Source organism: Porites lutea, chromosome 11, assembly GCF_958299795.1.
Source record: "Porites lutea chromosome 11, jaPorLute2.1, whole genome shotgun sequence".
NCBI classification, from domain to species: domain Eukaryota; kingdom Metazoa; phylum Cnidaria; class Anthozoa; order Scleractinia; family Poritidae; genus Porites; species Porites lutea.
In genome coordinates this window covers 11,641,211-11,664,872 of record NC_133211.1, presented here as the reverse complement: position 1 = coordinate 11,664,872, position 23,662 = coordinate 11,641,211, and the positions used below count along the sequence as shown (strand labels likewise).

At 41.4% G+C, this 23,662-nt stretch overlaps 3 protein-coding genes across 3 annotated transcripts in view; 2 read left to right on the top strand and 1 right to left on the bottom strand.

Annotated features, from left to right (window-relative positions):
- LOC140951745 (Fanconi anemia group J protein homolog) overlaps window positions 1-23,662 on the bottom strand; it is a 65,563-nt gene that overhangs the window by 3,532 nt on the left and 38,369 nt on the right. The window contains exons 27-32 of the mRNA XM_073401070.1: window positions 6,277-6,312; window positions 5,879-5,980; window positions 4,844-4,869; window positions 4,301-4,365; window positions 650-2,199; window positions 25-97 (exon numbers count right to left, since the gene is read on the bottom strand). Coding sequence (XP_073257171.1) covers window positions 25-97; window positions 650-2,199; window positions 4,301-4,365; window positions 4,844-4,869; window positions 5,879-5,980; window positions 6,277-6,312 — 1,852 coding nt within the window. The remainder of the gene's footprint in view (window positions 1-24; window positions 98-649; window positions 2,200-4,300; window positions 4,366-4,843; window positions 4,870-5,878; window positions 5,981-6,276; window positions 6,313-23,662) is intronic.
- Window positions 13,621-17,670, top strand: LOC140952134 (NACHT, LRR and PYD domains-containing protein 6-like). Its single transcript, XM_073401560.1, has one exon. The coding sequence runs from the start codon at window positions 13,728-13,730 to the stop codon at window positions 16,857-16,859; it is 3,132 nt and encodes a 1,043-aa protein (XP_073257661.1). The 5' UTR covers window positions 13,621-13,727; the 3' UTR covers window positions 16,860-17,670.
- LOC140952172 (NACHT, LRR and PYD domains-containing protein 1 homolog) overlaps window positions 20,984-23,662 on the top strand; it is a 4,264-nt gene continuing 1,585 nt past the window's right edge. The window contains exon 1 of the mRNA XM_073401594.1: window positions 20,984-23,662. This exon is cut by the window's right edge and continues 1,585 nt beyond it. Coding sequence (XP_073257695.1) covers window positions 21,015-23,662 — 2,648 coding nt within the window. The 5' untranslated portion in view covers window positions 20,984-21,014.

The following is a 23,662-nucleotide window of genomic DNA, read 5'->3' as shown; positions in this document are numbered from 1 at the left end:
AGCAACAACAAGAAAAGCAGTTACCTGCAATAAGACTTTTCCCGCAGCGAGTACACGACAGGACTGGTCCACCGCTAATAACATCGACTTTTCTCTCCTAAAAGCGACAATCCATTTTAATGCAGAATATAGCCGGGGGGGGGAAGGGGGGGGTAATAGGTGGGTGGAGAACTACTGTTTACTTTAGTAAGTATTCAAGTATTTAAAGTATCCCTTTACTTCGTACTCGCCATCTATTTATTGTAGTATGCAGAGACAAATACCAAGTTTTCGCTAAATGGTTCAGATGGCAATCACCTATCAGAAAGTGCCCCTATCATTGCAATAGAATACTCAAGTAGGAATTCCCTAAAACAATCAGAAGGCTCACTGTCGATTTTACAATGGCTTTGATAGTTAACTCGAAGCTTTACACCCCGTCAACTATCTGTCCGCGATAGATGTATATCGAGTTCATCTTACAATTTGTATTAGGAATGTGTACAAAAGACAAGAACACAAATCCTAAAATTCTGCTATCAGAGTACAGACTCGAACGAACGAGGCGGCCTAGTGCAAGCTCCACACACTTTTCCAGCGGAGAACGCGACACGAATTTACACTTTCTTATTCTGCACAAACAAACCCAGTGTCATGATAAATGTCCTACCTTGTTTGTCAATTGTGGCGTCTTTTTTGTGTTTCCACTACTATTTGACGACCTACGAATCCTGGTGCTTCTTCTTGTAGCTTGCCGAACATTGGTCTGTACCTCAGAGACATTCTCCTTAGAGGCAAGTTCACTCTCTCGAGAAGACATTAGAACGTTCGTTTGGATACCGCTTTCAACCTTCGGTTCTACCAGTTGCAAGTTACTTTCCCGACCTGCCGTCATGTTCCCTTTTACATCATCTAGAAAGTCGCGAGGCTTTTCTTTCTTTACTGTCAAGGACGGTTCATCGAAGTTACCACCGTTTGCCAATGCTCCTTCAACGGCGTTTTCACTTTTCCCTAGCGAAGGTCCGGTGAATTCATCTTCTTTCTTACACGAATCCACTGAATCATTGCCCAAAAAAGTATTTTGCTTTTCTAAGTTTTTTTCACTTGGTTTATTCCTGACAAGGTCAAGACATGAAGATTTGATATCTGTCGTGTTCTTTCCAGTTTGCGAGAATTTAAACTGATTTGACTCCTGCTGGACGGGAGACGATGAGGGAGTCGAATGAGGGGTCGTAAATAAAACCGGAGAGGAGGATAGCTGCTCCTCTGACAGCGTCTCACTTTCAGGATCCTCGTTCGCTACACGGATTGGTTTTTGATTTTCCAACTTTGCGTCAGCTTTTAGTTCACTGCATTTCACTGGTGTCAAGGTGAAACCATTTGCCGGGTTGTAATCAAGCACCAACGTCATTCCATTGAAATCTTTCCTCTCCTTTGTTCCCTGGTTTACATTTTCCCCTTTTTTGAAAACCAAAACCTTGGGATTGACGCTAGCAGGGCTCGAATTGGGAGGCTGAGAAGGTGTAAATAGAACATTTACTTTGTTTTGGGTCTGAACTTGTGCAGTGTTCGGTTTGAAGTTAACATTCTTTGCCGATGTGATTACACTGTTTGACACAGCTTCTGCGTTTACTTGAGTATTGCAACTAACAGAGGATGTTAAAGTAGAACCATTTGGGTTTACTTGAGCTATAGCCAGTGGAGAGTGCTTACGAGACAAACTTGAAAAAGTGCTAATGTTAGGTGTTGATGCAGGTGTTGACGCACCATTTAGGATCTCATTTGGAGTCTCTAATGTACTCCTATTAAAATGATCAACGTGAACGTACTGTTCCGAGTTAAACTGGTTCCTACCAAGTGGAGTATACACTTCGGCCAACTTAACGGTCGTGTGAACGCTCCCTTCCTTTGTTGGAGTATCCAACGTTTCCCTACTGAGCTGACCAGTGTGAACATTCTGTTCTGTTATAAATCCACCAGACCTGTTCAGCTGGGTTTGACCAAGCGGAGTGTGCCCTACATCAGGCTTCATGTCGACGTGAACGATCTCTTGCTTTACCGGAGTCTCTACTGAACTAATGCTCAATTGACTGAGGGTAGGACTGGTGTTTGAAGGGCATGGTTCCAACTTGCGGGCTGATGCAAACTCCTTCAAGGAGGACATGGCAACAGCAAAGTCTGTAAATCTGGTAATCCTCTTTCGCACCCATTTGGATATTCCTGTTAGACAGATAGGCACGGTTTCAGGCCCTGTCCACACTAATGCGTTTTCGTTTGACCGCATTTCGAGGCGTTTAGGCCTTCCGTCCCCACCAAAATGCTGAGCGTTTTCATCGAAAACGCTCTTGAAAGTGGATCAAAACGAAAACTCAGACATATCGTAATAATGTGGACGGTCGAAAACTCATCAAAATGAAAACGATGACGGGAAATATCGCAGGCGCGCGCGTGTGTTTGTAGCATGCGCATAGAGTTCAATTTACATCACAACGTGCAATTCTATCGTTTTCGAACGTTTTAATGTGGACAGTCGAAAACGCATCAAAACTGTAGTGAAGACGCGAATCTATCGACGCGTTATCGAAGATAAAAAACTACTTTAAACTACTACAAAAACTACCCATACTTTGGAAAACGCATTAGTGTGGACACGGCCTTAGTTGACTGTCGAAACAGTGAGTGTAAAAGGCGAGACAAGTTTGCGAAATGGCATATGGCAAGAGATGCGGAATAGTGTAAAATGATCCTGTAACGGCTTTGACATATTGAGAAATGAAATAACCCACACCCTAACCACATCGTTAATGCCATTCCTGTTGTTACACCGCAACCTATGGATTGCTAATTTTACCCTCAGCCAGTGTGGGAGGTTTTTTTCGAAATCGATTGCGTTTGGCATAGCTCCTCTTTCAGATTGGCTGAAAAGCAACGTGCCACTTTCTCAACCGAACAGACGTTACCTACACTTGCCGTTCCCTTGTCATGCAACACGAAAAACTAGAGTCTGGTAACAAACCCGACTCAGCCCAAACGCATATATGAGCCTACTGTTAGGCCCGGGTCGGACGACGAACTTTTCATGAGCCGAACCTAATTCGCATTAAGGCCGACACAAATTTTTTAGATCTTCATTCCAGCCGCACTAAATTCCAAAGAACAAAATACTCATCTTGGTAAAACTGCTTGCAAAATACGTTATAATGACTTATGCACATGAAACGTCTGAATCAAAACCGTTTTCGAGTCTCACCAAACTTGAAATCCCGGCCGGGCTAGGCGGGAAGAACGGCTGAGCCGTTCCAAATTGAAATAGGCGTTCCTAATTGATTCAGAAGCCAAACTATTCATTTACTTCATTCAATGTATTAGATTCGGCGTCTGAATCAAGACTAAGGGCGTTAATTAACAGATATTTGAATGCGCACCTATAACCCTGATATTTGGTAGCAATAACGCGCCAAAGCAGCTCCAATTTAGCGAGACTCCGCGGAGTCCCAAGTGTCCTATTCACACCATATTAGACAGGAAGAACGGCTGAGCCGTTCCAAATTGAAATAGGCGTTCCTAATTGATTCAGAAGCCAAACTATTCATTACTTCATTCAATGTATTAGGTTCGGCGTCTGAATCAGGACTAAGGGCGTTAATTAACAGATATTTGAATGTGCACCTATAACCCTGATATTTGGTAGCAATAACGCGCCTAATCATAACTATAACAAAATTCTCAAATCTGATTGGTTCTCAACTGCCCTGATTTCAGCCTTAATAGGACAGTTTAATAGAACAGTACGTGTCATGCCTAAGTAATTGGACGGTACGCGCCATCACGCGCGCGCTTAAATGGCTTTTTTTTTCAATACTGGCAAAACAAAATGTCGAATTTCTTGTGTTTTGATGTAAAAAATATCCTATTATATCACAAATTTTGTTAAAGTTATGATTAATTGATAACAGAACTTCGTGTCGTCCAATTCGGTCTGTAATCATACTCGTGATTAAACAAATCGGACTCCCGCTACGCGGTCGTCCGATTTTGTTAATCACTCGTATGATTACAGACCGAATTGGACTCCACTCAGTCCTGTTACCATTACAAAGCAGCTCCAATTTAGCGAGACTACATGGAGTCCCAAGTGTACTATTCACACCATACTAACGTAAAGGATTTTTTCTGAACTTCTCTCTTTCATGCATTGAAATGGTTTATGACCTAGCTAATTCATGTGGAAGAACTAAGCGAGGTCGATGTTTTTCACGACCTTGATCGTCGCTAACTCGTTTTTACCGGCTTTCTTGAGTTTCAGAAACAATACTCGTACCGTTAGTGTACTTTGGAGACTTGTTGAACCGTTCGTCTATCAGAAGAATAGCTCCCCAGTCTTGCCTGTGGAAAACGAAATTGAGAAAAGCTTGTGATGAACTTCGACTCGTATATTGAACTACGATCTATATTGTATAAAACAAGCTCACTTAAAAGTGCATCACTTGAAATTGTTGTGGCTTTGACTTTCACCTTCACTCTAGCCTGCGTAGCAGGCGCTTGGAAGTAATGGGCGCAGGAAAAAACGGGGCGTGCGATGGAGACATTCGTGTCCCTCTCGCCCGCCCCCTTCTTTCCTACGCCCATTACTTCCAAGCGCCTTCTACGCAGCCTACCCTCACTCCATACCTTTCATTTGACGAGTTCTGGCATTCTTGACTAACAAAAAGTAAGACTGTTTTGCAGTCCACCGTTTTAGCGATCTCATAAAAGGTTATAGGTGTAAGCGCCCTTCATGCTTTATCGAAATGTTTAATGCTTCTCATTTTAAGGCCTCCAAAACATAGTTTAATTAAATCCATAAAATAGCATTAAAACTTACTTGTGACGAATACATCTTCCTAGGGCCTACAGGAAAGAATAGTAAATGAGTCAGATGAAAAGAAAACCTCAAAACCATCTTTCAACTTTTATTGGTCTGGTAGAGCACCATCCCTGAATTGAATCGTTTTAATCATTTTGTCGGTCATTCCTTCCCAGCATAACCTAACAGGGACACTCAGAAAGGTTTTCAGGCGCGCGTAACTTTAATCAGTTCTTAATCCGCAGACGCATTCGTCAGCGGGTTTTCCAATCCAATGGCCGCATTTACGCAACTAAAACGAAATACCGCTTAAAATCTTGACTAGTAGGATGCTGTCCCTGATATTAAAACTTTAATATTTTGAACGACAATGAAACTTTAAACAATGGCTTTGTACAAGTATCTAGATCGGTTACGCAGTTTGTGAGTATTTTCGGATCTTTAACAAGACGTAAACCTTCGAAAATCACTTGAATACTGAGATTACCAAGTTACCAGCTGGAACACTATTTGTTCACCCTGAGCAGAGTTATCTCTACAGAAATACACGTTAAGGGGGCAGTGCGATTAAAAGCATTATTTTTCGTAGTAGACAATTACCAGATAGTCCACCACCACAACAAGGTGCCTCTGATCCCATTAGCGGACTGACTGGTTTATGTGTACATATACCTTTTCTACCCTAATTTATTTCCTTTCCACATCAACATCATTTCCCCCAAAAAACAACCGTAATGCCCCGTTAAGGTGGTGTTACACGGGACGATTCGCAACGACGATTTTTAGCGCAACACAGCGTTGCAATGTTGGAACAATGTTGCAACCATTCGAAACAATGTCGCAACAATGTTGCAACGCTGTGTTGCGCTAAAATTCGTCATTGCGAATCGTCTCGTGTTACATCACCTTTCAGGGAATTTGCACAAAGTAATCACTACATGAAATACCGTAAATAGAACTTGAATTAGCCTACAAAAACGGCCGTCGCTCCTCTAGCGGCGAAGAGCGAGGAGAGATGGCTGTTTTCACAGTCTAAACTTGAATAAGCCTGACCTGGTTTAGTGCTCTGTAGGCTTGAATTTCATACCACTCGCTGCCTGTCAGAAGCCCTCGACTTGCTGCATACTGTGTGTTATACTTGCGCTTAAGTTCCACCTTAAATGCACATAAAAGAAACCTTAGATTTGAAGTAGTACTCTACTTGGCCTGCGACAAGTGATTTTCGGTTAATTTGCCCACAAGAAGGTAAAACCCTGCGGCGAGAAAAGCGTACATTACTGATCGCTTAAAGCTTTAATAATAACGTCAGATGCAAGTATTGTAAACATATTTGTGGCGTATGAGGGAATTAAATTTCATTTAAGAGAGTTTCCTTCCGTGTGATTTCACGTATTACCATTCAGGTTTGTTAATGTTTGCTCATCGTTGGATAATAACCCAAGAAGTCTTACCTGGATATCTTTCACATTAGGAAAAGGAATTCCAATCTACGGAAGAAAAATGATTAACGCGGTTACAGATTACCACAGTGAATGGCCGCGACATGACATAATTATGTTCTGTGTTAGCGCAACACAGCGTTGCAACATTGTTTCGAATGGTTACAACACTGTTCCAACATTGAAACTCCGTGTTGCGATAAAAATCGTCGTTGCAAATCATCCCGTGTAACACCGCCTTTCATGTCTGCCCAATATGAGCGAAGGACAAGAGAGAGAGTGGTAAGGAAGTGGAAGTATTTTAACAAGTATTTCATTACATATAAAAAGCCCCGAAAAAAAAAATATTTGCGTCAGATTCGCATGGGATTCACAGTGGCTCTTGCATCTGCAATTCGTAATGGGGCTAACAAAAACCTGCTTAGCGGAAGGCGAAACCGGGAGAAAACTGCTCTCGCCCATTCTACTTGCTGCTTTGCCGCTCATTCGCGCTCGCGCCTAAACACAAACCTCTAACTACTAACGCCAGCGAAGGATACAACGACAACATTAAAAGGGGATAAATTTTTTTCTTGCTGGCTTCTGTAAGCTTAGTTACAGAGTAAACTACAGATTGTAGGTACTCGGTAGTGTATAAACAATAAACCTATTTATTCCAAGCGAGCTTCACCGTAGCTAAGTACAAATGACCTCTAAGGGTTGATTTCTACTCTCACGTTATTTTTTCTGTGCGAACGCACGTAAATGAAACAGAGGCAATGTATGAAAGGCCACGCGTAAACGTGAAAGTTGCGCGAGGTTCAACTTTTACGTTTACGCGTGTCCTTCCATACATTGTCTCTATTTTCTTTACGCGCGTAAAATTTACGTGCGTACGCACCTAAAAATTAGGCGACAGTGGAAATCCAGCTTTAAACTGCGCAAAGACTCTTGTTAAAACGTTACCAGAGATCCGCATTAGCATTGGCAAATCTTGCAGTTTTACGGTAAGAATTTCCTTATCTCTTAAATCTATCGTTAACCGTTGAAGAGTGGGAAAAGCTCCTTTTTAATACAAACATACGCTAGAATGACTTTTTCCTACTTGTGGCTTTTCTTCAACGACAAGTCTTAAGATAATACTACAGAGCAATTATAATGCAGTTAAAAGAAGTGTAAGTCACGGTCTTATCTTTTTGGCGACCAAAATAAACTAAAAAAAAATGCAAAAATCTGAATTACGACAAGAACTCATATGATCTGGAGACTGTCTGAACATCTTTCAACTTTGGGTAAGGAAGGGTGCCATTAATGATAGGAATTCTCCCTTACTAAATATAAACGCACCAAATAGTGTCATTACATGTGGGTAAGGGATATTGTTATTCAAGCTTTAAATGTCTTAAGGCTCCAGTTTCGATCAATTTGCCGAGTTCATTACGCCCACATTCTCCTATGGCGTTGTGGCGTAGGTCAACTGATTCTAGCGAATTAAAGAGCTTTAAGAAATATACTATTGCCTTGCAATCAGCTGATGTAACTTGACATTGCTGCAGGTTGATTCTGTTGCTAAAGTCGCCTTTTTCTTGCAGCTGTTTGGCTACCTCTGTCACTTTGTCTTCGCTATTATACTCGAACAAACACTTCATCATGAGTAAAGTCAACTTCCCATTAAGGGCCTGTTTACATGGAGTGGGGGACCCCGGTCTAGTGGGGTTGGTTTCTTTTGTTTTCACGCTCTGGGGGACACAAAACAAAAGAAACTTACCCCACTAGACCGGGGTCCCCCACTCCATGTAAACAGGCCCTAACTTGAGTTGGTGTTGACAAAAGCGATTCTTGAAGACACCCAACATAACCCTCGACTGCTTCATTTGGCTGACCATGCAGCAATCCCAGGAGAAACTGCAAAATCAACAACCAGCTTTCTTCTTCACTTTGCAAATAACGTTTGACCCTCGTTTTGAGCGCTGCGGGTTCCATCCTCACCATTTTTCTAGGGGCACGAAAATCTTGGAAGGCTGGATGAAGAAAGCTGAACTTTCGCTTGCCGTTTTCACCTGCTATTGCTTCCAACAAACAGCAGTTTCTGGTTCCAATCTCAATTTCTTTACTGCGGAATATATGTCGTCCTTCGTCTATCCCTTTTTCGGCCGGTAAGCCGAGGTCGGACAGAGTTTCTTCAACTGAATCTGAATAGGATTGCCATCGTGTAAACGGCGTACCTTTATAATCAGGGTGATGCATGAACACAAAAAATTTAAAGGCTCTTTGGCACACGTCTGTTAGTCTAATGCCATTCGAGTTCTCTGGCATGATTACACTCCTCAGAAAGTCACACACTATGTAGCAGAATACAGGAATGCGACATAACGACAGCAAATGCGAACTCGCGCCGATGTACTCTTTCACTGCTGTTGCTATCACGTTATCCTTAGCTCCCTTACAATAGTTATCCATCCATTTGTACACTTTCTCAACAGTAAATTCCTGAATGCGGGCTATCCTAGCAAAATATGGGAACTGAAATATTATATTGGGTCTACTCGTTGTCAACACAGTTGCCCTGCGAAGAAGCTTGTTCTGTAGTATTTTGAGGTATAGTGCCGAAACTGGAATTTTCGCTGTTACACTATTCTCATAGTCTGCCTCATTATTCTCAGTGCAGCTTTGTAGATGCTTGAATTCATCCACTCAGGCAATCCATCAAATATGAGAAGCACTTTCACAGGGTTATCCACCAACTGTCGAAAAACGGTTTCAACGACACCCTCTTAACATGCACCTCGATTCAATAAATCCTTCAGAGACATGTTCCTAGTTTCTTCAGAATTGAACCAACTGAATTTAAACAAGAACGCAAAATCAAAATTGTCAAGAGGCTTCTTACTCCAATCGCGCAACAATTTCTGGCACAATCTTGGGTGCAAAAGGCGTTTTGCGATTCCCAAATGTAAGACCGAGCGTTTCAAAAATGGTTTTTTAGTAAGATCATGTATTGATAACGAATTTTAGCGCTCGGTGAGTTTTGTAAATGAGATCGATGACGTTGTATATATCTTAACAGGTTTAAGCTTTTTTTATATATTTTTAGGATGTTATTATTTATTTAGAACTTTATCATTATCATTTTATTATACTTACTATTGTAAGATTCTGTTATATTATATTATGTATTATATTGTAAATACACAATTCAGCTTAGTAGCTGCAAACTTTTTACAAATAAACTATCTATCTCATCTATCTAACAAACACTTTCCTCTTCCAGGGGCACCAACAACAAGACCTTTTGAAGCGGTTGGAAGCTATAAATCTTCGTATCTATAAATCAACTCACCATTGTTCATCTGTAGTGCAAGATCTACGAAAATGTCATCTAGTAACAATCTGTTCTCACAGTTACATATTAAGACCTTCTGCGTATTTTATTAAAGTCAGTATTTGCATATAAATTCTGACTCGACGGATCGATGCTCGCTTGAAAAAATAATATGAACAGAACTCAATGTCAACAGTGAAGTTCCTACGAATACGTTTCTTACGTACCAGGTAAATAATTCCCACAGATAGAAGAAACAAACAAAAGATGTTTAGCATCAAAACCAGCATAGACACGACGGTCTTGTCTTTAGCGAGTGAATTGCGGCAGTGAAAAGAACGAGACGTTCCTTTAAATTCTGAATTCCAGCACGAGACATTCGGCTGTAGTGAGAGAAAATAGTAAAATTCGGTGGGAAATGTGAATGGGAAGAACATTGAGTTATGTAACACTACGAACAAGATCGTTAGTGCTAGTCGTGCAACCAAGGAAGTATAACCGAAAAATTCGCTTCGGGTGTTGCTTTTCTCTGGAGAATTCTGCTTCTAATACGTTAAACTGAGGCACAACACGAGCTAAAGGTGTTTGCAGCCAACAAGACCAAAACAGGGATACAGTCAAAATTAAAGCGGATTCCACTAACACGACACCCCAGAGTGGTAGACGAGAATTGTACTGCAGGTCATACTTCTGATAACACTTTTCCTGAACGAATTGATTATTCCTCTCGTCAGACTGGATGTCGAAGGGAATAGAGCTCTGAAACTTGTCCTGTTCTCTTGATCTAAAGTTTCCTGCGACTGCTGTTAAGGAAACTCCAGCAGCAAGATAGAAACTAATCAACACATAACCAAACAATGGAAACTTGCTTGGAGGTAAAAAATCCTTCAAAAGTCCTAAGTCCAACATATCGCAAAGACAGAAAAATGGAGGAGTAATGGGGGAAAAGATCAGGAAGATCTTTTGTAAACAAAGAAGACAGACAACGAAGGGGTTGCTTGGTGACCACAGCCAAAATATCCTATACAAATAGTAATTCAAACAAAGTGCAAAGACGGAAAAAAAATTACTCAACCAGACTGAACCTCTGTAAATTATAATTAAACACAGCCCACTGTCCTATATAGATATTTATTGAAACACACAGCAAAGAATGACATTTGCTGGTGTGAGGGGGAAGCAATTAACATAAGAAAGATCTTTTGTAAATAGATAAGACAGAAACTCACAAGCTTGGCGTGCAAATACCGGCAGTATTTGCATGCTGCCACAAGTTGGGTTGCTTGACGAAATATCGAAACAGTCCTAGCCAAATATAAAATCCACACAAAGTACAGTATTTTTTTTTTGAAAAATGGGAGTCCATATAAACAAAATAATGCGCCCCTTTTACACTTTTCTCTTGCAGATCGGTCCTGTTAATTCCTTTTATTCACTCCTGACGAAGACTATTAGAACAGTCAACAATCTTTTGTTTTACCTCTGTTTCACTCTCACTGACATCTACTTTTTACTCCACGTTGCAAAAATACGAAACATTGCTTTACGTACTCGACACGAACGAAAGGCATCTTTGATGTGATAGGAGGTACTTTCATTCAAGAACCCTCAAATGTGGCGACTTGTGTTTAACTGTGCAGCAGCGGTTAACCACTGACAACGCCATCGTTAAGATTACTATTACCATCGGGAGATATCCACATAAACCCTGGGGCCAGTCGTATCAAACCAAACGTCAGATTTCACTGCTTACGTATGAATTCAAATTGAAAAATTTCGCTGGCTGAACCTCAGACCTCAGTTGTTATCCCGGGGGGGGGGGGGGGGGAGGGGGTGGTACTCCAGATTTCAAGTGACAGGGATGATCGAATGGGGGCAAAAATCAAAACCCCAAAAAATCCCTAGGGCTTCAAACAATACCCAAAAAAATCCCTGGACCAAACTTTAACCCCCAAAAAAATCTGAAAAAGAATTTCCAAGCCAAAAAAATTTCAAGAGGAACTACGCGGCCGGGAGCCGCGGAAAGTATCGCGAATCTTCAGATTGTTTTCAATACCCAAAAAATCCCGACTTAAATCAAGCTACCCCCCAAAAAACGCGCCAAAATTTTCCTACCAAAAAAATCCCGAAATCAAAAATTTCAAACCCAAAAAATCCTTCGATCATCCCTGTCACTTGAAATACGGAGTTTTGACGTCTCAAAAGAAGCCTGCGTGGTAAGAGTCGAAAGGAGAGGGGAAGAGAGGCAAAAGGGAGAGTGGTATTTATGCCAAATATTGCTTGTACTTATACTACTACCCGCAAAAGGTTTGTAATTTTCACATGTAGGTATTTCAATTAAGCTGAAATACCACTGCTCTAAGCCAATAAAATTGCAGAAATTTTTCACGTAGTAGTATAACCGGAGTAATTTCTCAAGTTCTATAGTAAATTGTAAATTGTAAATATCTTATTATCCACTCCCCTCTGGGCTTTTCAGGGATAATTTACAATACTACTTGAGGGACTTTGCCAGACTGCTTAGGTGTGGTTTACAAGTAATGAAGGAATGAGTAATGATGCCCCCATACATGAGTGTGAAAGTGAGATAGACCTCTATGTACACCGGGCACCACGTGCCCTACTCTTTACGAAGAGTGTGTGGGTTCTTTAACGTCCCACAGATTTATTACATGTGCAAGGGCTTGTGAGACGGGGCCTACGGTTTATCGTCCTTATCCGAGAAGACTAGAAAGTCCAACCGTTTGTAGATGTTATTACAAACGCAGCACTTTCTCCTCAGTTATTCCAGGGTTATTTAAAGACCCTTAGTGTTGGTCCGGCCGGGGTTTGAACCCGCGACCTCCCGCTCAGAAGACCGGCACTTAAAAATATCCCATTGAGCTAACCGGGCGGCGGTTAGTAATTAACGACGAGCGATTGGCATTACAGTGGAACCTCTATATAACGAAGTCCTCGGCATAACAAACGATTTTCTCAGGCTTTATCCCAATAATCGTAAAATATTTGAAAAAGGACCTCGTTATAGCGAACACATTTTTCCAGTCTCTTGGCCTTTTGTTATATAGAGGTTCCACTGTCTTACCAAAATAAACTAGACAACCGTGACACACACCTTTTAAGTATTTTGAGCCACAGACAGCCTTTTTTGCTGAGCGAATGACAATCAAACCTTCCCATCTGTAAACGTAGCTGGTGAAATGCTATGCTTTAAATTTAAATACCAAAAAACATTTTCACTTTGTTTGTACATGAAGCCAAGCACTGACATGTCGTCTTTTGAATCCGTGATTAATACATACAGTTTAATATTGCATCCTTTTCTTGCCACACGAGTTACTGTACTCCGGGTTTTATTTCGTTTGTATGGATCAATTCATACTTTTCATGAAATCATAAACACGAAAACACTTTTTGCAGGGCTAAAAAAGAAAAATGAGATTGTTTTTGTGCCACTATTATCAGATGTGCGTACGAACGTAACGCTAATCCATTTCAAATATTGGTCAAACAAATTTATGTTTTTGTGTATTTACTTAAAGAAAAAGCCTTCCTCTTCTTACAAGCTCGCTAAACCATAATCTAGTTGTAACGAAATTATTTCATTTCTGAAAAAAAAGGGTTTCTTTTTCACTGACCTACAGTTCACCTCATTAATTAAGCGATTGCCCCCAAAGCTAGAGATTGTTAATTTTAGCAGCGCAAGTTTCTAAATATTACTCAGGCTAAGTCAGCGTGGGTGGCAATACAATACGCCCCCTCTCGATCTGATCTATTTTTACCTTACGACCATTTATCACTAAATTTTTCACGCTAATTCAGCTGTTCTTTCGCACACAACTCACTCATCCGAAACATTTTATTTTACTGATAACTCTCCTTTAATGCAGTTGTCGTTATCATGAACAAAAGTGCTCTAATTTCACCTCCAGTTGTAGATATTCTGTTTCCTGGCACAAGTACTCTTATTTTGCGTCAACACAAACAGTTGTCAATAACCCTTTAATTGAAACACTGCATGATGATGGCATATCGATTATGTCTATTTGCAACCCACCATTCATGAATATTTTTCGATCGATGTTCTCATGCCAAGAGAAACACCTGCAGCGAAGCGACTTGCCATTTGACCACTGAAACCGTGTCGTTCGATTTTAAGAAAATGGAAGGAGTAAAACAGCTTTTGACTCCAACCCGCTTTAGCGTATTTGGCTACACTATAATTGTACTTTTTGCTTCGACTGGAATCGCTTTCATTGGAATAACAAGCAAGTTACGAATCAGCGAAAGGAGAAAATTTCTATGCGATTTCCCCGACGGTTTGTCTGGAAGGAATTTTCATCAGGCGCAGTGTTTTGAGAAATACGAACGACAATACAATTCTCCTCTACCTCTCTACGGATCTGTTCTTTTGAGTTTCTCGGTTATTCTTATTGTTTGCTTTATTTACTCTTGGTGCTGTGTTAAGTCTTGGATCGACAAACTAGAAGCGGTGTTAACACCAGACGCAGAAAATCCACGTCCACGACCAAGAGTCAAATCTCGTCGAATCTTCAGTTTTTACTTCCTTCATCTTGCAGCACGTCTGGTACTGGGGATTGCGCTAACAGCAGTACAAAAATTTATAATGCATCCATCTGGATTTCCTGTAGGATTCACTTGTGTTTTAAAAGCAACTCAACCAGGGAATGTGACGGGAAATGAGAGGAAAGCTCTATGTCACAATCCAGTCGCCTCTGAAAAGAACACCTGCTTAGCAGCAGTATGGATACTGCAATCAGTTTTTGCGTTTCTCGTACTTGGAGAAATACTTTACCTCGCATTGAGAGCTTTAAATCGTCCTACCTTCACCTTTGACTCAGAATTCTGTGTAAGGTACTTCTTCCACAAAAGCAAAACTGCCGTGACATCAGGTGGGTTAAGAGAGCGCATGAAAAAACGAATTTTACAACAAACAGAGCTTCTAGAACCACTAATCCACTGTAACGATGAAAACGACGGCGAAGGAAGGATTTACTTAGACGACATTTTTCTCGATGTAGTCATCTACACTGGAAGGGCAAAGGAAGAGTTTTTGAAGCAGTGCGAAAGACACCTAATATATGACTTCTATTTGAAGCCAGAAAGTCAGCGAGGATCAGTTGTGGTAAACACGCGCGCCGAGTTATTTCTTCCCAACGTGGACGTTCAAAACCCACGAAAAATACTCGTAGTTGGTCGACCAGGAATCGGAAAATCCTTGCTGTGCGAGAGACTATTACGTGACTGGAGTAGGGGAGAACTCTTTCACGACAAGAAGAGGCAATTTAAGTATGCTTTCTTGTTCCCATTTCGATCTTTTTTCGCAAAGTCAGATGAGAAGATCTGCCTTCGGAAATTACTTACTCGAGCTAGCAATCTCGATGGAGACCTGGACGATCACGTCTTTCAAGAAATGTTAGATCACTCCGAGAAGATTCTTCTTGTATTTGACGGCTTGGATGAGTTCAAAGACCACAAAAGCTGCACCGTGAACGACGCATCTCGATACGGGAACAGCTATTCAGAGGAAATGTCTCCTTCAGCGTTGTATGTGAAATTGCTCCAGGAACTACTGTTACCTGGAGCTGCGGTGCTCACCACAAGTAGACCAACCGTTCTTGAAAGTCTAGGAATCTCACTATTTGAGCGGACTGTCGAGATTGTGGGCTTTACAGAAGAAAGGGTTCGCTCTTATGTTCAGAGCTACTGCAAGCACGACAAAAACAACACGACAGCCACAAGAATGTGGGAACACATCCAACAGAAGTTGACCCTTTTGTCTCTATGTTACATTCCCGTGAATTGCCGCATAGTTTGCTTCCTCCTGAAGGAGCTAATCAAGTTAAGCTATCAAAACAGCATCGCTTTACCCACAAGACTCACAGAAATTTACCAAGGAGCATTAAGACTGCTCATTTTTAAGCATCACCCAGAGTATCGGGAAAAACCATTTCTGGGAAATGAAGGCTTTTCAGAGACAGTGGAAAAACACTTGAGCGATCTCGGAATGCTGGCAATGAAAGGAATAGCAGAAGGGCGAATGATATTTGGATTGAAAGAAGTAGGCGAGATGAAAAATTGCGGTCTGCTTAACCAAATGCCGGACTACAGAGTGTCTCTTGTCGAGTTCGAACAATGCTTTTGCTTCACTCATTTAACCCTACAGGAGTTTCTTGCCGCACGAGAAATAGCGAAAATGGATCCGCATAAACTCTCTGAGTTCATCGCTACTAATGCTGATGATCCACGGTGGCACTTGGTCATTCAGTTTGTCGCAGGGCTTCTCCATGGTCAAAAAAATGAAGCAGCTAACAGCTTCGTCTGCCGACTTCAGGATACATTGCTTTCGACGTCTTTCAACAGAAAGAAGGCTTTGCTCATGATGAAGTGTTTATACGAGTACAACGATGAAGCTACTGTGAACAGAGCGGCGTTTGAGCTACAAAGAAAGAACAATTTTGACAAGGAGATTCGCCTGGTAAATAGTCAAATCACACCTACGGACTGCGTGGCAATCGTGTATTTTTTAAAACACATTGACTCTATAGACTACAAACTTGACTTAAGCCGCAATTTTATCGGCGAGGGTGGATGCAACGAACTTGCCAAGCTGCTATCGGAAGGAGGTCCCGTAAAACTACATGTTCCAGAAAACAAGATCACGGATCGGGGTTTAAATGCCCTTGCACAGGCCATTACATCCGACAGGTGCAAACTAAAGGAGTTAAACATCATACTGAACGACTTACTGAGACCTGAAGGGTTTTCCCATCTCTGGGAATCATTTAAGAACAGAAACTGTAAAGTCATTCGCTTGCGTCTTGGAGGAGACCAGGTAACGGACAAAGTTATATTGCAGTTGTGCGATACAATGGAGAACGTGAGCTGCAAACTGACTATACTGAGTATTTTTAGCGAGGAAGTAGCAAATGAAACTGTTTTACTACGTCTGTGTAAAACGCTTAAACAACCAAATTGCCAATTGACTGATTTAAGTATCAACTGTAACAGAATGACCAATGAAGGTGTTTATCACATCTGTGATGCACTAGAGAATCAGCATTGTAAACTCACTGATTTACATCTTATCAGCAACCGCTTGACTGCAGTAGTGGTGCCTCTACTTTGTAAGGCTATACGTCACAACAACTGCAAACTCACTAGTCTGAAAGTTACATCGTGGAATATTACGTGGGACAAGGGAGGCAGAGACCTGCAGGACGCCGTAGAAGCAAAATGCCGTGCTCAAACTCAAATATCCCCCCAAAAGTGATCGCAAGTGACTGGGGACGAGGCTGGTAATTTCTCAAGTTCCATACAATGGAACCTCGATATAACGAACCTCTATATAATGAAGTCCTCGATATAACAAACGATTTTCTTCAGCCCGGCCAAAATTACAGTAAAATGTATCGAACAGAACCTCGATTTAACGAAATCCTCGTTATAACGAACACAATCCACAAGCGCGAACATAACATTTACCTCGATGTAATAAATAAATATCAGCATATGATAAAAGATGAAATAAATGCCAAACAGACCAAGAAGGATAATATGTTTGTGAACAGTAGTTTTAAGCAGTTTTGTTTGCCTGTTCTTAAATTTTTAGTGCCGTAGCTATGTATAGCGGGGTATTGAAATGTTACAGTGAAACCTCTATTAGGCGGACACCTTCGGGAACTTCCCAAGTGTCCGCTTAATAGAGGTTGTAAAAATTGCGCAATGTTTGTTAACGATCAACATTCAACGCTCACTCTGTACGGTGATAAAGTTGCATGTTGTTAAAGAAGCTATCTAGAGTTCAAGTTCATTACCTTTCATTACCAACTTTAATTTGTTTCGTAAATGCAAAACATTAACTGACTTCAGTACCTATTTCAAGGACGTAATCTAATACTACTACTGTCAATTCAGTCCGGTGTCCGCTTAATAGAGGTTTTTAACAATCGAAATTAGCCAAATAAAACTCATTTTAGTGTCCGCTGAATAGGGGCTCGTTATAAAGGGAAATATCAGACGTTCGTTTCGGGACCCAGCTTAATGTCCGCTTAATAGAGGGTGTCCGCATAATAGAGGTCTCACTGTATTTCAGTAATTTTTCAGACCCGGAAATGCTGGGTATTGTAAATTAATTATTAACTATAACTCGATACAACGATCATTTTGGTAGTTTTCCCGAAAATTCGTTAAATAGACGTGTTCGATAAAACGAACCCTCGATATAACGATCGAATTTCCACAGTCCCTTGGCACTTCGTTAAATCGCGGTTCTACTGTAATTACGGACGCGCGATTGCTTAAATAAACTAGTCAACCGTGACACAGGCCCATTGAGTATGTCGAGCCACAGACAGTCTATTTTGCTAAGCGAATGACAATCAAACCTTCCCATGTGAAACCTTAGCCGAAGCCCAGGGGGGGGGGGGGGGGGGGGGGGGTGTACTCCCATACATTACCTATACGGGTATGTGCCGCCCAACGGGGTCGTGATTTTGAAGCTCCTGATTTAGAACGGGGTATCCATTTCAGAGGCGTTTTCTAGAACGGAGTATAATATTTCGAACGCACGAAAGCTCCAGTTTTGTAAGCAGCCATTTGAAATTATTCAAGGACGGATTGCTTTTAAAAACACGGTTCAATGCGTTAACAAGCAAACTGTTGTACTCTTGTTGCACCCTGTGTTTTAGCGTGCAGGGCGGGCGTATTTTAGCGTGAGCCGCGAGCGCTGACTCCGCCGTCTTGGATGAATAGTTAGTCTGGAACGAGTCCATAATGTACCCGAGGGCGATGGAGACGGGCTCAAAAAGGAGAACTTGATATTCATGATTTTTTTTAAATAAAAGTTTTTAACACAATTTAATAAGATGGCAAATAAAAAAATTGTGGTTCACGGCTTTATCTTCTGCTTCAAATTGTTGCTGATTATGAAGAAGCATTTATTTGATGTATAAGTCGAACAAATAAAGAAATATCTTTTTAAAGAAACAGGGCTATTTCAATTTACAAACTTTCTAGAACGGAGTATAAAAAATCGGCCCATTTCTAGAACGGGGTATAAAAAATTGACCGATTTTTAGAACGGGGTATCAATTTTAGGGGAAATTTTTTTTAGAACGGGGTGCCAATTTGGAGTCCGGGGCGGCACATACCCACCCAAAAATACCCAAGTTGCCCCCCCCCCCCGGGAGCCGAAGAAATGTCACTTTGCTTGTACATGAAGCCAAGCACTGACATGTCATCTTTTGAATCAGTGATTAATAGAAACAGTTAATGTATCTTGCTCTTGCCACACAAGTTACTGACTTAAGCGAGTAGGTGTATTCCTGGTTTACTTCGTTTGCAGGGCTAAAAGTGAAAAATAATTTTTTTTTTGTGCCAATATTATCAAATGTGCGTACGGTCATGACGCTAGTCCCCTTCAAAATATTTGTCAAACTAATTTATGTTTCAACTTAATAAAACAACCCTCCTCTCAACTAGCCTCCCACGCAGGCGTTTTTAGGGGAGCTCGTATTTCGTCCCACCCCACAAACGTTTGTGGGGAAAGAAGAAATACGAGCTCCCCTAAAATCGCCTGCGTGGGAGGCTACCTCTCAACCAGCTCAATTTTGCAAACCATAATCTAGTTGTAACAAGAACGCGCTTACAGCGCCATTCAGTCGCGCTTGGAGATTAGATCGAGAAATGAGGAGGCGATTAATTCTACACGAAACTGGATTTACTCGGTAAAGGTTTTTTACGTCCTTCTTTATCGACGTCGATACTTTTCACTTGCTTCTGAATTGATTTAGTACAAGTGTTAGCGACGACCTGAAATACGTCGGCGGTCGCAGGCTATGCGCGTGTATAAATACACGAAAATTCAAGGGCCTCGATTCCAGAGAAATTACATCATTGCCAGAGATCAAAAAAGTGATTTACATGGCACGTCATTTCAATCATCGCCGAAAAAAAATCGCATGCTCATCATAAGAGCGATTTGCATACAATGAAAGTTTACAAAACCCGACCATCGCAGTTTTCATTTTGCTAATTAAAATTCGTATTTTTGTCGACCGCTCAGTAGTGTTCACTTGTTTCAAAGTTATCGACGCTTTCAAGCGATAGAATTCGTGGACCGACATGTTCCGGAAAAGCTCTAAATTTAATCTTTCCAAAGCTTTCTTTGCAAAACATGCCTTGCTTCGATCTCCGATCTTAGTCCCAGTTTCCACGGTCTCCGCAAGGAACGCCTGGCACAATGACCCCTCCATTTGTATATAAAATGCGACGAAAAAGCCCTGGGGGGTACTTCCAAAAAATTGGGTGGGGGTGTGCGGCACGCTTCCTGAAACCCTTACCCTATTTCAGACCAAAATCTGTGATTTTCCCAACCCTATTTCAGACCTGATCATAAATTTGATACACTATTTCAGACCTGAAGCCCTAAAGCCCGGCGCGAGACTCGAGAACGTGTTACAAACTGTTACGGCACGTACACGGTTGGCGTAAACATTAAAAGGGAAGTGATCTTATCGCCAAATGATGAAGAAGTAGCTCCTTCAAAAAAACCTACCCAATTCAAGAATAGAGTGCACAAACCATACCCTATTTCAGGCCAAAATGGTCAAAATTGATACCCTACTTAAGACCAAAACGGCTAAAGAAACATACCCTTTGGCGCCGCACATACTTATATAGTCTATATAAGGGACTACCCGCCACCCCCGCGGGGCGAAAAACGCTTTACCGATTATTAGTCTCGCTGCTCACGCAAGCGAGACTAATGAATCCATTTAATTTGCTTAAAAAGCAACAGAAAAAAAAAACTCGTACAATTATTCGTTTTCACCGACCTGTAGTTTATAAAGATATCTTATCACTACCCGCATTAATTAATAAGGACAGCTTTGGTTACTACGTATTTAGTATTTTTGTGCCTTAAACCGCGTATTAATTAAGCGATTTCCCCCAAAGATAGTGACTGCTAATTGTAGCAGTGCAAGTTTCTGAATATCACTCATGCTAAGTCAGCGTGGATGGCAATATAATACGCCTCCCCTAGATCGGATCTATTTTTGCTTTACGGCCATTTATCATTAAAATGTTTTTCGCGCTGTTCTCAATCTTCAACCAACTCAATCCGAAACATTTTATTGCCTGATAACTCTCCTTTAATTACTCCTGTCGCTATCATGAGCAAAAGTGCTGTAATTTCAACTGCGGGTATTCTGTTCTCCAGCACAAGTACTCTAATTTCACGTCAAGACAAACAGTTGTCAATAACCCTTTAACCAAATATGCAAATAAGCATAATCTATTTGCCATCAACAACCCAAGATTTATGAATATTTTTCCATCGTTCTTCTCATGTCAAGCGAAACAGCTGCAGCGAAGCGAGTTGTCATTTTAAATCATTGTAACCGTGTCGTTCGGTTTTAAGAAAATGGAAGGAGTAAAACAGCTTTTGACTCCAACCCGCTTTAGCGTATTTGGCTACACTATAATTGTACTTTTTGCTTCGACTGGAATCGCTTTCATTGGAATAACAAGCAAGTTACGAATCAGTGAAAGAAGGAAATTTCTATGCGAAAAAAACGACGGTTTGTCTGACAAGAATTTTTATCAGGCGCAGTGTTTTGAAAAATACGAACGACAATACAATTCTCCTCTACCTCTCTACGGATCTACTCTTTTGAGTTTCTCGGTTATTCTTATTGTTTGCTTTATTTACTCTTGGTGCTGTGTTAAGTCTTGGATCGACAAACTAGAAGCGGTGTTAACACCAGACGCAGAAAATCCACGTCCACGACCAAGAGTCAAATCTCGTCGAATCTTCAGTTTTTACTTCCTTCATCTTGCAGCACGTCTGGTACTGGGGATTGCGCTAACAGCAGTACAAAAATTTATAATGCATCCATCTGGATTTCCTGTAGGATTCACTTGTGTTTTAAAAGCAACTCAACCAGGGAATGTGACGGGAAATGAGAGGCAAGCTCTATGTCACAATCCAGTCGCCTCTGAAAAGAACACCTGCTTAGCAGCAGTATGGATACTGCAATCAGTTTTTGCGTTTCTCGTACTTGGAGAAATGCTTTACCTCGCATTGAGAGCTTTAAATCGTCCTGCCTTCACCTTTGACTCAGAATTCTGTGTAAGGTACTTCTTTCACAAAAGCACAACTGCCGTGACATCAGGTGGGTTAAGAGAGCGCATGAAAAAACGAATTTTACAACAAACAGAGCTTCTAGAACCACTAATCCACTGTAACGATGAAAACGACGGCGAAGGAAGGATTTACTTAGACGACATTTTTCTCGATGTAGTCATCTACACTGGAAGGGCAAAGGAAGAGTTTTTGAAGCAGTGCGAAAGACACCTAATATATGACTTCTATTTGAAGCCAGAAAGTCAGCGAGGATCAGTTGTGGTAAACACGCGCGCCGAGTTATTTCTTCCCAACGTGGACGCTCAAAACCCGCGAAAAATCCTCGTTATTGGTCGTCCAGGAATCGGAAAATCCTTGCTGTGCGAGAGACTATTACGTGACTGGAGTAGGGGAGAACTCTTTCACGACAAGAAGAGGCAATTTAAGTATGCTTTCTTGTTTCCATTTCGATCGTTTTTCACAGAGTCAGATGAGAAGATCTGCCTTCGGAAATTACTTACTCGAGCTAGCAATCTCGATGGAGACCTGGACGATCACGTCTTTCAAGATATGTTAGATCACCCCGAGAAGATTCTTCTTGTATTTGACGGCTTGGATGAGTTCAAAGACCACAAAAGCTGCACCGTGAACGACGCATCTCGATACGGGAACAGCTATTCAGAGGAAATGCCTCCTTCTGCGTTGTATGTGAAATTGCTCCAGGAACTACTGTTACCTGGAGCTGCGGTGCTCACCACAAGTAGACCAACCGTTCTTGAAAGTCTAGGAATCTCACTATTTGAGCGGACTGTCGAGATTGTGGGCTTTACAGAAGAAAGGGTTCGCTCTTATGTTCAGAGCTACTGCAAGCACGACAAAAACAACACGACAGCAACAAGAATGTGGGAACACATCCAACAGAATTTGACCCTTTTGTCTCTATGTTACATTCCCGTGAATTGCCGCATAGTTTGCTTCCTCCTGAAGGAGCTAATCAAGCTAAGCTATCAAAACAGCATCGCTTTACCCTCAAGACTCACAGAAATTTACCAAGGAGCATTAAGACTGCTCATTTTTAAGCATCACCCAGAGTATCGGGAAAAACCATTTCTGGGAAATGAAGGCTTTTCAGAGACAGTGGAAAAACACTTGAGCGATCTCGGAATGCTCGCAATGAAAGGAATAACAGAAGGGCGAATGATATTTGGATTGAAAGAAGTAGGCGAGATGAAAAATTGCGGTTTGCTCACCCAAATGCCAGACTACAGAGTGTCTCTTGTCGAGTTCGAACAATGCTTTTGCTTCACTCATCTAACTCTACAGGAGTTTCTTGCTGCTCGAGAAATAGCGAAAATGGATCCGCATAAACTCTCTGAGTTCATCGCTACTAATGCTGAAGATCCACGGTGGCACTTGGTCATTCAGTTTGTCGCAGGGCTTCTCCATGGTCAAAAAAATGAAGCAGCTAACAGCTTCGTCTGCCGACTTCAGGATACATTGCTTTCGACGTCTTTCAACAGAAAGAAGGCTTTGCTCATGATTAAGTGTTTATACGAGTACAACGATGAAGATACAGCGAAGAGAGCGGCGTTTGAGCTACAAAGAAAGAACAATTTTGACAAGGAGATTCGCCTGGTAAATAGTCGAATCACACCTACGGACTGCGTGGCAATCGTGTATTTTTTAAAACACATTGACTTTATAGACTACAATCTTGACTTGAGCGCAAATTTTATCGGGGAGGGTGGATGCAACGAACTTGCCAAGCTGCTATCGGAAGGAGGTCCCGTAAAACTACATGTTCCAAAAAACAAGATCACGGATCAGGGTTTAAATGCCCTAGCACAGGCCATTACATCCGACAGGTGCAAATTAAAGGAGTTAAACATCACACGGAACGACTTACTGAGTCCTGAAGGGTTTTCCCATCTCTGGGAATCATTTAA